Source organism: Macaca nemestrina, chromosome 4 (genome assembly GCF_043159975.1).
Source record: "Macaca nemestrina isolate mMacNem1 chromosome 4, mMacNem.hap1, whole genome shotgun sequence".
In the NCBI taxonomy this organism is placed as follows: domain Eukaryota; kingdom Metazoa; phylum Chordata; class Mammalia; order Primates; family Cercopithecidae; genus Macaca; species Macaca nemestrina.
The window spans coordinates 185,027,476-185,040,134 of NC_092128.1; the positions used below are offsets into that span (position 1 = coordinate 185,027,476).

Sequence of the window (12,659 nt, forward strand, 5' to 3'; positions counted from 1 at the left end):
TGGGAGCCTTGGGTTTTACTGCTCCAACAGAAAGCTCCCCTGTTGCTTCACTGGACCATGACTAACAGTGTTGCCAGGAGCTGAGCAGTTCTTTTATTGTTTGCATTGAGTTAGGGAAGAAGGAGATTTTTGACTTTCTACCAAGTTGGACTTGTTCAGCTTTCTCAGGGCACTCAGTCAGCTGGCCGGCTCCAAGGCATGGAGGGGCTTCCCGGCAGTGCCCAGTTAAGATGCAAACCTTTCACTCAAAAACACGCCTCTGGTGATTAGGCAACTATTTTTGGAAGCCAATTTTGGGGGGATTACTTCTATTTAAATAGCCTTTTAGTTTAGAATAGTTTTAGATTTGCAGGGAAGTCTTTATCTTTCTGCAAAGATAATGCAGAAAGGTCCTGTACCCCCCAACCCAGCTTCCCCTAACGTTAGCATCTTACAGCTCTCGGGACAACTTGTCCTAAGGAACCAGCACTGGGCATTGCCAAGAAACTCCATACTTTATTTGGATATCCCTGCTTTCCCCAGAATGTCTTTTTCTGTCCCAGGAGCCCACCTTCCATTTAGTCCACACATCTGCTTAACCCTTAGGCCTTTGCTTTTTGCACTGGGAGACAAAGCAGAGACCATCAGATGCTCAGCAAGCCTCCACCAGGCTCCTGACATTGCCCTCCTCGAGCTGCACCCAACGTTCATTTTTCATGCACGGCCATTAGTAGAGCTGCCTGGATGATGAGGAGAAGAAGACTGAGTCAGGGACAACGCAAGAAAGAGAGTGTGGCTGAGAGGAATGCCCACAGCAAGGCCGGGCGCTGGCAGACAGGGCTGTGTGAGAAGAGCGGGGATGCAGTCTGTCCGCATATTCCACGACTCTGGCTCCCCCTACTCTGGCCAGCTGAGCAGTGTCCTTGGTGATGTGGTCCCAACAGAAACCAGGGCCACCACCTTCTTTCTTGGTTGCGGAGTGCTCTGCAGAGACCCTGGGGGACCCAAGAGGCGGGTCCCTGGGATTGCAGCCTGTTGAGGCTGCCCTTCCACTTGGCCAATCCCACAAGTTTTCCCCACCCTCGCGGAGGTGAGTCTCGGACCCAGTTACCAGCTGGCCTCCTCTAGTCTTCTGGGCTCTGAGAGGTCTCAGGCTGTGCTTCTAAACATCCCCGGGCCATAGACACACAAAGCTTGCCATGCATCTGGGCATGAACTGGACAGCTCTGAGTAAAACCCCAGGGGGAGCACGGCACCCACCATCAGGATGGCTGAGTTTGGAGGCCACAGAGCGGGGCAAGCCTTCTCTGGGGCCCTGAACTGGGTCCCTCCTCCCTGTGTGTCCTCCTCATGGCTGCCCTCTGCCTTGTGGAGCTCCCATCTTCTCAGCTTCCTTCCGTCCTGGGAGATGGGGTCGTCTCCTGCCCTGGGCCCACCTCTGCTATCTTGGCAAAGGCACACTGCAGGCTCTGCGGCATTGGGCACAGGCTCCACTGTCTCCTGTCCCCTGGGGTTCAGTTTCTTCTCCTTGCCCTCCTCTTGTGTTTCTCGGAGCCCTGAGCGTCAGCCCCCGGACTCATGAAAGCTTCGCTTTGGGTGGATTCTCAGACTCCTGCAGTGCTTTCTGAGAGCTCTACAAGCCCCTTTTCTGGAAAGCCCACTGTGGCCTCCCTCTGCAGCCCTGACTGAGGTCTGGTCCCCAGGACCAGTGTACCTCCCATGGGGACCCCACCGGACTGGCCTCTGGCCCCCCTCATCTTTGCCTCCTGCAGAGGCTTGCTGTGTTTCTGTGTCTGGAGCTGCATCTGAGCTGCACTCACACTGTGAGGGGCTGGGGAGCTGTGCAGCCAACAGCCGGCGGGCTGGCCTCAGTGGCCACCTCCAGTGCCACTCTGCCGTGCGTCTCCACGTGGGCAAACAGTGAATGTGTCCAGCTTCACATTTGTGCTGCCACACCTGGCCTACCCCAGGCCGTTCTTCCCACAGCTTTCCCCAGCTCAGGAATGGAGCCCCAGGGATGCCAGCCCCGAAGCCTGGGAGCCTTCCTGAAGCTTATTCTTCTCTTATACTCCATCCCATCTGTCAGCACATCCTGTGGATGCCCCCACCTGATCTCCCCAGGGTCCCATGCTGCAGTCGTCTGCACTGTCACCTGGGCCAGCCTCCACCACACCCCACACCAGGCCTGTATCTCACCTCGTGGGCGCCAGGGCTGATGTCTGCAGGGCTGCTCTGAGCTCCCCTCTGCCCAGCCCAGGCACGAGCCCCTCTCCAGAGCGGACTTCCCAGACCTCCATCCCCCACACTGCTTCATCCCCCAAGGCTCTCACCCTGTCTGAATGTCTGTAGATCGCCTTGCACTGTTGTTCCCCCACTGGAATATAAGTTCCCTGAAGGCTGGGCCCTGGGCACCTGGGATTGTGCCTGGCACATAGTAGGTGCTCAACAAATATTGAATGAATGAATGAATGAATGAATGAGTTATCAGGACTGGAAACAGCAAGCAGCCCTCTAGGGGGTGGTGGAGCCTCTTGGACCTGGACTCCTGAGGCCTGGAGGAAACAGAGACACCTAGGACCTCAACTGAAGCTGCCCTGGCAGGACAGATGGGCAGAGGATATGAAAGCCAAAGCCAGCGGCCCTCCAATGGGGTGGGTGTCTGCCCAGGCATGGGGATGGGCCCTGAACAGGCCACAGACCCACAGGCAGACTTCAGTACCAGGAAGCACCGACATGAGGCCCCTGTGAAGCAAATCAGGTTCGTCTTTTATCACCAGCATCATTAACTGGACCATTTTCTCCCAGCTCTGAATCAGTCCAGGGAGTTCACATCAAGACCCGGGGTCTGCCCCGCAGAGGGGCCTGAACCATCCACCTCCCCCTGCAGCTTGGACACCGACTGTCCTGGACTTGAGAAGTGCTGCCCCTGGTCAGGGGGGCGCTGCTGCATGGCCCCTGCACCCCAAGGTAGGCTGCTGCAGGCCGTGCTCACAGATAGGCAGCAAGGGAGGGTCTCGGTGAGGCTGATCTGTGTGAAGGTGCGGGGAGGAGTGTGTTTCTAGGAGCAGCGACCGATTTCACCAGGAGCCCCCACTGTGTGCACAGGCAGCGCCTGCTCTTAGACAATTTCTTAGTCAAAATCTGGCCCCTGAACTCTCGGGGAGGAAAAGCTCATGGCGCTCTCAGGGGCCCTGAAATGGGAAGACATGTCTGGTGGGGCAGAGACCCGGATTTCCCAGTTTGCCTGGAGAGGCCAGGAGCTCCAGGTAGATTTGTCACAGGTGCGGAGCTGGCTGGGCCTGCAGTGCCACAGGGGCCTGAGGAGCGCCACAGCGTCGTAGGCAGGTCCTGCCGTCTCAGATGCGCGCCTGCCGGTCTGGAAAGTTCTCTTTCGATTAGGGTCTGCATCCAGGAGAATGGGATGGTCTATATACATATATTATATATATATATACACACACACACATAATTTAATATTTATACATATTATTTAATATGTATATATACATATTATATATAATTAATTAATATTAATTATATATATTATGTATACATATTATTTAATATTTAAAATATTTAAATATATATTTAAATATTTATATATTTAAAATATATTATAGCATTAGTATGGTATGCAGTAATAAAGCAATAGTATACATAATATCAAGTATTATGTGATAATACTATATCATTACATTACATGCTATTCTTTAGTACATATCATATTACATATTATTATACTATCCAATATTTGTAGTATCAATAAAATAATGACACAGTATAAAGTAATTTTCTATATCAACATACTATGACAGTATAATGAGGCTGATAGGCTCTATTTACCTCCTAAGCAGATCTCTTCAAGGCAAGGCCCACTGCTGTGGGTCCCAGGCCCAGCTCACCTCTGAGCAGGGATCAGTGGTCTTCAGGGACATTAGGATGGAGAGGAGCAAGGGGCAGGCAGTGGGGACATCCCCCCGTCTCCTGTGGTAGATGTCTTTTTGCAGGGAGGTAAATGCAGAGCAGGGCCTCTCATGGCCTCTGGTTCCCTCTCCTGCCCCCTCTCCCACCCCAGCGGCTCTCGTGACTTCAACCTGTCCTGGGTCCATAATCATCAGTGTTTGCCCTTGTGCAGCTCCAGAGAGGGGCCCTGTGGGCTCCTGGTACAACGTCACCATACTGGTGAAAATGGACTTCAAGGAACTCCAGCAAGTGGACCCCAGGCTCCTGAACCACATGCGCCTTCTGCATTCCTTGGTAGGTGAGAAAGACAGGGGCTCCCTGCACACTCCTTTCAGCAGCTGCTCAGGCAGACCCGGGTGTGGGGCCGTGGAAGGGACCTGGGGATGGGGAGGGTGATGTTCCACAAGTGGCCCCAAATGACTGACTGTGAACCAAATTCTAATTCTTAAACAAATCAGCTTCAAAGAGGTATGATTTACATGCAACAACATGCACACAACTGAAGCGTGTAGTTGGCTGAGTTGTGATGTGTGTACCCTCGTAGGCCCACCTGTTGTGGTGGAGAACGCGGATCCCTAAGCTTGCAGGAGTCTGGAGTCCCAGCAAAGACAGCCTAAGCCCTAAGCTCTTCCCTCACCACCCTCACTCCCAAAGTTCTCAAGTTCTGGCTCCTGCTTCATGGAAGCCGGCACCATCCTGGGAGCGCGGAGATGGGAGCTGTAGCCTAGGGCTGGCGAGCACCCTGGGGTCCCATGGTTAGCAGCGCCCCTGGCCTCTCCACACAAGTCAGAAGCACACCCCAGGGTGACATGCAAAACTGTCTCCAGATGTCACCCACTGTCCCCTGGGGATAAAAACAAACACCCTTGCTGACCCCTGCTGATGACACAGCTCACACTTTCTGGCCCATCAGCAGTGATTGCCAACCAGGATGTCTTCTCCAGCTCAGGCCACCATCAGTCTCGGGAATCCCAGCGTGGACAGGGCACTGCGTGCCCCCAAGGCGGCCCTCCCTGGGGGATGGTCTGACTCTAGGGCCGGCTGCTGACAGGGGCCTGTGCTGAGAGGGGCTCAGCTTGGTCTAAAGTGCTGCCGTTGCCTCTGGAAATGCCAACACTTTTCAGACAAAGGGCCCCGCATTTTCCTTCGGCATCTGTGTAGCTCTTCTGTGCTTCAGATCTTTTGTGTGTCCCACGTGTGCCTGGGTGTCTTGGTGTTAGACCTAGGGTTGGGGCACTCCTTGGCCTTTAGACTAAGCTGGCTGGAAGCCCAGATCAGATGGTGCACACCTCCCATTGTTCTGGGCTGCTGGCCAGTGAGCTGCTAGACAGGTAGTCTGCAGCCTCGGTCTTAACAGCCCGGGCTAGGAGTGATTCCTGTCTCCTCTTAGCTTGTTGAGGGGCTGTCCAACTGGCCAGTAAGAAGCTAGCTCTGAAGCCACACTGCCTGGCCCAAGTGTTGCCACTCATCAGCTGTGTGACCTTGGGCAAGTCACTTAACCTCTCTGTGCCTGAGATACCGCCTCCATTAAATATAAATAACCGGCCAGGAGTGGTGGCTCATGCCTGTAATCCCAGCACTTTGGGAGGCCGAGGAGGGCAGATCACTTGAGGTCAGGAGTTCAAGACCAGCCTGGCCAACATGGCGAAACCCTATCCCTACTAGAAGTCCAATAATTAGCCAGGTGTGGTGGCACCTGCCTGTAATCCCAGCTACTGGGGAGGCTGAGGCAGGAGAATTGCTTGAACCCGGGAGGTGGAGGTTGCAGTGAGCCGAGATCATGCCAGTGCACTCCAATCTGGGCTACAAGTAAGACTCTATCTCTAAGTAAGTAAGTAAGTAAGTAAATAAATAAATAAATAATAAATAAATAAATAGAAATAATCACAACCCTGCCTGAGACAGGGCCCATTGAGTTTAAATCATACATGTAAAGAGCTCAAGATGGTTCCTGAGCTTCCTGATATGTGTGGGGCCAGAGATGTTGTGGTTGTTGTGTTTTCACTATTGCTGTGTGCCACCTGCTATCTCCTTGTGTATGCAGGTTTCGTGTCTCCAACCAGCCCATTACCCCCTGTAGAAGCGCCTGCCTTGCCCAGGGGTCAGGCGGCAGCAGGGGCTGGGCTCCGAGGCCTGTTTCTGCTGCTGAATAAGGGGTTCCAATGAGGCCGGGGCTGGTTCCCATTTCTGTATTCTAAATTACGAGTTGCATCTCCTCCCAGGAAGAGGCTTCAAGTGTGTATCAGAGGACCCCAGCTCTCCCCAAACCTCCTTCGGTGTTCCCATTGGAGACTCGGGGGTTTGCTGACAAAGTTTGTTTTGGTGACCGCTGGTCTGGCTGTGCAGCTGCCGGTTTGCCCGGCTTCCCAAGGGTTGAGATTCAAGATATTAAACTGAAATAAAAATAATGCACTGAAATGAGGAAAGTGATCATTAAACCTAAAAAAGTAATTGGATGTTTGGATATACACAACAGGAGACCATGGCTTGTGATCTCAAATTGTCTAATTCTAGTTCTAATTCTCTGTTGTCAGCTGCAAGAGACCTGCAGTCTTGGCAAGGGTGGGAGACCGGGGGTCCTGGGGCTGGCTGCTGTATTAGTGTCCTGGGGCCACCGTTACCAAGGACCACTGACTGGGGGCTTCAAACAACAGAAACTTCCTCTCTCACAGTTCTGGGGACTGGAGAGTCCGAAATCAAGGTGTCGGCAGGGCTGGTTCCTCCTGAGGCCTCCGGGCCTCTCTCCCTGGCCTGCAGGCAGCTGTCTTCTCCGTCTCTTCACACTGTCTTCCCCCCATTCATATCTGTTTCTGTGTCCACATTTCCCCTTTTTATGAGGGCACCAGCCATATTGGATTAGAACCCACCTTCACTAGTTAGATCTGCAGTGACCCTATTTCCAAATAAGGTCACATTCTGAGGTGCTGGAGCTTAGGACTTCAACATATGGATTTTAGGGGACAGAATTCAGCTTATCACAACTGGTGCTAAAAGGTATTGATAGTTCTGGTTTGTAGGACTTTTATTAGGCTAGTGACGGATGCATAAGTACTGTAGAGGTTCTTTGCTGAGGAGCAGAATGGTGTGTGTGTGTGGACAGTTCACTTCAACTCTGCGGGCCTCAATCTCCTTGTCTGTCTGACAGGGTGTCCTTCTGCCGTGTGATGCTCTGATTCTGGCTTCACAGGTCACCAGTGCCCTGCAACCAATGGTCTCCACCATCCACCACCTGCACTCAGCCCCTGGGGATGCCTCCACCACGGTGTCATGGCTGCTGCTGGGCCTGCTGCAGCCACTGCCTGTGGCCGACGTCTCTGCCCTGCTGGGTGACATTGCGAAGCGTGTCTATGAAGTGATCAGCGTCCAGGTGCAAGGTTGGGCTTCCCTCGATCCTCCCTCTGGGGAGGCTGCAGGGTGGGGCCTGAACAGTCAAAATGCAAAAGCCAGACCAGTCCTTTGTCTTTTAAAGGAGGTTTAAGTTCAGGAGTGAAAGAATAACCGTTCAAGTGTGTTCATCCCACAGGTGTGGGATCTGCCTTCAGCTCACCCTGTAAACTCCAAGTCCCCAAGTACAGACCTCGAGAACTTATTTTGCCCCCCATTTCTGGCCCCTCTCCCCTTCCCTCCATTTCTCCTCAGATCCCTCTGGACTCCTTCCGCCTCGGCAGGCTTCTCCTTCCATCCTAGTGGACACTGGAGGGCAAATCCCAGAGCCACACACAAAGAACTTGTTTCTTCAGTTCTTTGGTTTCCTGAATTTCCCTCTCGCCTCTTTCCCACCCTTGCCAAGGACATCCTTGTATTCCAAAGGCTCCTTCAGCAGAATTTGTCTAAAGTTGAGTTTGTATCTGGCAAAGCACATAGACGTGGCCTTGTTTCTGGAAGAAATTACCTATTCTTTGTTGTTGTTGTCCTATGTCAGGAATTGGCAAACCTGATCTAAAAGGGACCAGATAGTAAATATTTTTGGCTTTGTGGGCCCACGTCGTCTCTGTCTCAACGACTCAGCCCTGCTGCGGTAGCAGCCACAGACAGTCCGCAAGCAAACCGCCGGGCTCCTGTACGGCTTCCTGTACCCAAGCAGGAGGCAGCCAGGCTAGTCTGCTGCTCCCACGGCTTTGCGGGAGGGTAGCTGCCTTGGTGAAGCCTCTTGTATGACACTGAGGAGGCACGTGACAATGCCAGGGCTCAAAGCCATGTGAAAGCTCTAGCGATTGCAGTGATCTCCCTTCAGATCCACACACGTTCTTCAAAACCAAACTGCATTGCTCTAGTGCCATTAAGCAAAGTGTTCGTTCTATCATCCGCTCTGTCAATGACGTTCGGCCAGAGGTTGCAGGAGCACACCTGTGGGTGGACCAGTTGAGTTTATTATTTGAGGCAGCAAGGGAGAGCCCATAGCATGGAAAACCATGAGGTCTCTCAGTAAGAGATTGTTAGAAAGAAACTGTTACAGGATGTGGGTTGTGATCGGGTAGTTTGGGGAGGGTCTAGGGAAGTGTGATTTTGTTCTGAATTGAATGCTGTCAGGAAATGAAGGCAACTCCATGATTGGGAATCTCAGTACATCTAAGCAAACGAGACGGGCACAATTGCATAAACATAAGCTATAATTTGTGAAGAACTAATAATCACTCATTTGGGCCAAGAGAGGGGCGTTAGTATTTTGTGGATGACACATGAGCTTATCACTGTCTGTGCTTCGACAGCATTATGAAGAGGCTGGTTGCTGTGAGATGGTTCTGTCTGGGAGGCCTGGGCCAGCCTCAGAATGTCAGGGGTGACTCTGGGTTTCCTTGTTGGCACAGAAAATACCCATCAATTTGCTTTACCCTTGGGATGGGATGTTTTGGCCCCGTCTTTTCATGACCACCCAGTCTCAGTCCAGCCCAGAGTGATTTGCTCATGTGAGGCTGCCCGGTGAGCTAGCCGCGAGCCCTGCCTGCACGTGGGCCACTGCTTGGATGAAGATGGCCAGCAGCTGCTCGGGGCCCTCTAAGATGAGGCTTCCATAGTCCCTCTTGGGCCCACTGCCCAAGGCACCCCTCAACCGACGTGGCACAAATCCATGGCAGGAGTCCACAAAGGCCATGTGTGCAGGTAGATGAGGACGGCGAGGTGGCAGCAACTGCTGAGTGTGGGTCCTGCTGTCCGTCCCTGTAGATGTCAATGAGTGTTTCTACGAGGAGCTCAACGCCTGTTCTGGAAGGGAACTGTGCGCAAACCTGGAGGGCTCGTACCAGTGCGTCTGTCACCAGGAAGCTCCAGCCACGTCTCCGCGGAAGCTCAACCTGGAGTGGGAAGGTAACGGCTAGGCTCTCTCAGATGGTGTGGGAATGGCTTAATTCCCATTTGCCCCCGGAATACTCACCAGCAGTGCTTGCAGCTGCAGCATTTGCCCCGAGATAACTTTGCCATGAAATGTCTTGCTTTTATTATTATTTTCACATCACTCTGGTATGTCGACTTTGGAAACAAAAGACACAATTCTCCTTATAGCATTCTGTTTTTAGTAGTGGTGTTTCCATTTACAAAATATAGTGACTCTTGATTGCTGGAAATGTCAAATCCTAGAAAACAGCATTCCTACGTGTGTTGTTAACATTGTTCTCAGACAAGTTGTTGGCCGACGATTCATCTGCTGAACCTGTTTTTCTGAAATAGACGATTCTGATGATTCAGACGATTCTGAGGTTAGTTCTGTTTAGAAATAACTCCAAGAACAGTTTTTATATTTTATTTTCATATTGAAAATCAGTTAGATTTGCTTTAGCCCCAAAGAGTGTGTTGATGTAAAATTAAATGAGTGTTGGCAGTGAGCTGCCCTTTTTGTCTTCGAAACGGGAAAAGGGTGAAGGCATTTTTCAAAGGCTGGATGGTCTTCAGACCATAGAGACTCTTCTTGCTGAGAGGGAACGGCTGGCTCACAGGCACAGGATACACTTAGTTCTCTCAACCATCATTGGTCTCCTAGTGGGCCACTCTTGCCTCCGTTCTTTGGCTTAGGAAATGTTGATGTAGGTGCTATTCACTGTGCTCGGTGCTGGTAATGGAAGCATGCAGAAGCAGGTCCTAATCTCTGTCCGTCTAGTGGATTGTGGAAATGGAGACATTTTAGCGCATGAAAGGGCATGACTGATGTCTGCATTGGAACCACAGGGATAAGCTGGGACCGTCCCTAGCATCGCGGGGTCAGCCTGGGGAGCAGAAGAGCGGGCTGGGCGTTGGGGGAAGCACGTAGAAAAACGTGCCCAGGTCTGTCCCTGTTGGGAGTGGGGAGGGATGTACCAACCAGGACTGGCACACGGGATTGGCTCTGCCATCAAGCAGCTTGGAATAAGAAGTAACTGTGTAATCTGAAATGTAGGAAGGCGCTATAAAGATGATACACTGCGTGCAGGAGTCTAGGGTGTAGAAGGTGGTGGAGAAAGGGATTCAGGCAACATTTTAGAGGTAGAACCTCTGGAACTTACTGATTAATTCAGTGAAGAAGAGGACAAAGGAAAGAAGACGGAATCCAGATATCTTGACTGAACAATGGAGTAGAGGGTGCTTCCACTGGAGTGGATGGGGAAGATGCGAGCTGTTGTTATTATTGTCAGTAATAGTTACAGCTGAGATGGAGTGAGTGGAGGTGCCAGGATGCTGACTGAGTTGGACACGTGGTGCTGGAGCGCAGAGGTGGGGCTGGGCTGCATATGTGAGTCCAGGGTCACTCGCCTCCAGGTGACACTTAAACCATGGCGTGGCTGAGAGAAGGGAAGAGGCCTGGGGCCTGCGGCCAGAGAACCCCAACAGTGCCAGGTCAGTGCAGGAGGAGAGGCTGCAGAGGACAGGGGTAAGGAAGGAAAACAGCTGGACGGGCGTGTGCAGCCAGGTCAGCAGGGAAGGCTCAGTAAGCCCCAGGCAAGCAAGCAGTAAGCTGGATGGCAAGCAGGGAGGGCACACGCGTGGGTAACAGCGGGGCAGGAAAGCGCCCGTGGGAACTGCGGGGATCTGGTGCCGGCTTCAGGAGAGCAGAAGGGAAGCAGCCAGCAGCCCAGGTTAGGAAGACAGCTGGAGGAGAGAAAGAAGAGAGAACAACTGAGAATCCTGCAGGGAAGCTTGACTATGAAGAGGCTAAGGGGAGGAAAGCCTGGTGTGGAGGAGGCTGTGGACTCCCAGGGGGTCTCTCAGGCAACGCTGATCCCAGCTCTTTCTATTCCCTGTTCCTTTACAGGTTTTGACTTTATTGAATACAAGTTTGTTTGTTTTTTTTTAACCTTATTTAAATCCTGCTGCATGTGTAATTTTATAAGCTGCTTTCTTCAGTTCCTATAGTGTGTACAAAGTTTCCAAGAAGAATCCTGGTTTTCACCATGACAATTATTGGTAGTTGAAAACTAACAGCTTTCTAAAGCAATCATATAATATTCTTTCCCCTCACGGGAGTACTTCTGTTGCTTCCAGGAGTCTGAAACTGTAGCATTGTGACAAGCGTTACAGAGAATCTCTTTATACCCAATTTGAATTCGTTAATCATTTAATTTGCATGTTCTTTTTCCTTAAAAGGACTCAACAGTGAGGACCATCCCTTTGTTCACAATAACAGCACGGCTGGCAGTTGCCGGCACTTCACATACACTGGGCTCTGCTCTCAGCACTCTGTGGGTATTGCTTCGTTTAGATTCTTAGAATAACCTCAAGAGGCAACTACTCTTCTTACGCTATTTTTTCAGAAGAGGAAATTGAGGGAGACGAAGGTGATTTTCTTGCATAAGATCCCAAGACTGGTTCTCTGCAGACGTACATGAACCAGCTGTTCGTGACTCCCTGCCACCCTCGTCATCCCGACGTCATCTTCCCTAGCAGCCCTCTGGAGGGGACCTGCCTGAGAGTGTGATGGCCTCTCCCCCGTCCTCTGGGGCTGTCCTTTGTCCTGGTGCACTCAGGGAAACCGCCATGCCCTTCCCACCTTCATGAGTGCTTAGGACCAAGAGTCGGTAGAGCTCCAGAAGACTCGAATTGTTTTCTTTGGTGTTCCAGAGCCCAACTAGGAAAAGGAGTCTAAGGTTGTGGTTTATTTATTTAATTAATTTTATTTTTTGTAGAGACAGGGTCTTACTCTGTCACCCAGGCTGGAGTGCAGTGGTGTGATCACCGGTCACTGCAGCCTCCAGCTCCCAGGCTCCAACCTCAGCCTCCAGAGTAGCTGGGACCACAGACGTGCACCACCACAGCTGGCTCATTTTTAAATTTTTTGTAGAGACGAAGTCTCACTGAGTAGCCCAGGCTGGTCTTAAGCTCCTAGCCTCAAGAGATCCTCCCTCATTGGCCTCGTAAAGCGTTGGAATTGCAGGCAGGAGCCCCCATGCTCAGCCTAAGGTTCTGATTGGCTCTTCTCGTTGTCCTATGGGCGAGGGGTGGAGGGAGTGGACCAGTCCCCAGAGCCAGCTGTGGATGTGGTGGGCTCCAGGGTCAGACGTTCCCCCTACCACCAGGAATGTTCCCCTCCTATCAGAATGAGGCTGTGTGGGGAGAGTGGCCTTGCCTTCCGCCTGCTGGCAGATGAATCCCTGGTGCCCCGCAAAGAGCAGGCACTCCACAAACATTTCCTGGATCAATCACGGAAAGAGAGGCTTTCACAGTGGTCATCCCAAGGATCTCCAGGTGTTAAAAATTTCCAGCCCAGCTCTGGCAGCAAAACACTGAGAACACTCCTGTACCCCACAGCACGT

The 12,659-nt window shown here is 51.8% G+C and overlaps 1 protein-coding gene across 1 annotated transcript in view; it reads left to right on the forward strand.

The window, feature by feature from the left end:
* Nucleotides 1-12,659, forward strand: part of LOC105472592 (uromodulin like 1) — a 69,566-nt gene that overhangs the window by 10,099 nt on the left and 46,808 nt on the right. The window contains exons 3-6 of the mRNA XM_024790027.2: nt 2,785-2,946; nt 4,115-4,236; nt 7,130-7,316; nt 9,106-9,246. Coding sequence (XP_024645795.2) covers nt 2,785-2,946; nt 4,115-4,236; nt 7,130-7,316; nt 9,106-9,246 — 612 coding nt within the window. The remainder of the gene's footprint in view (nt 1-2,784; nt 2,947-4,114; nt 4,237-7,129; nt 7,317-9,105; nt 9,247-12,659) is intronic.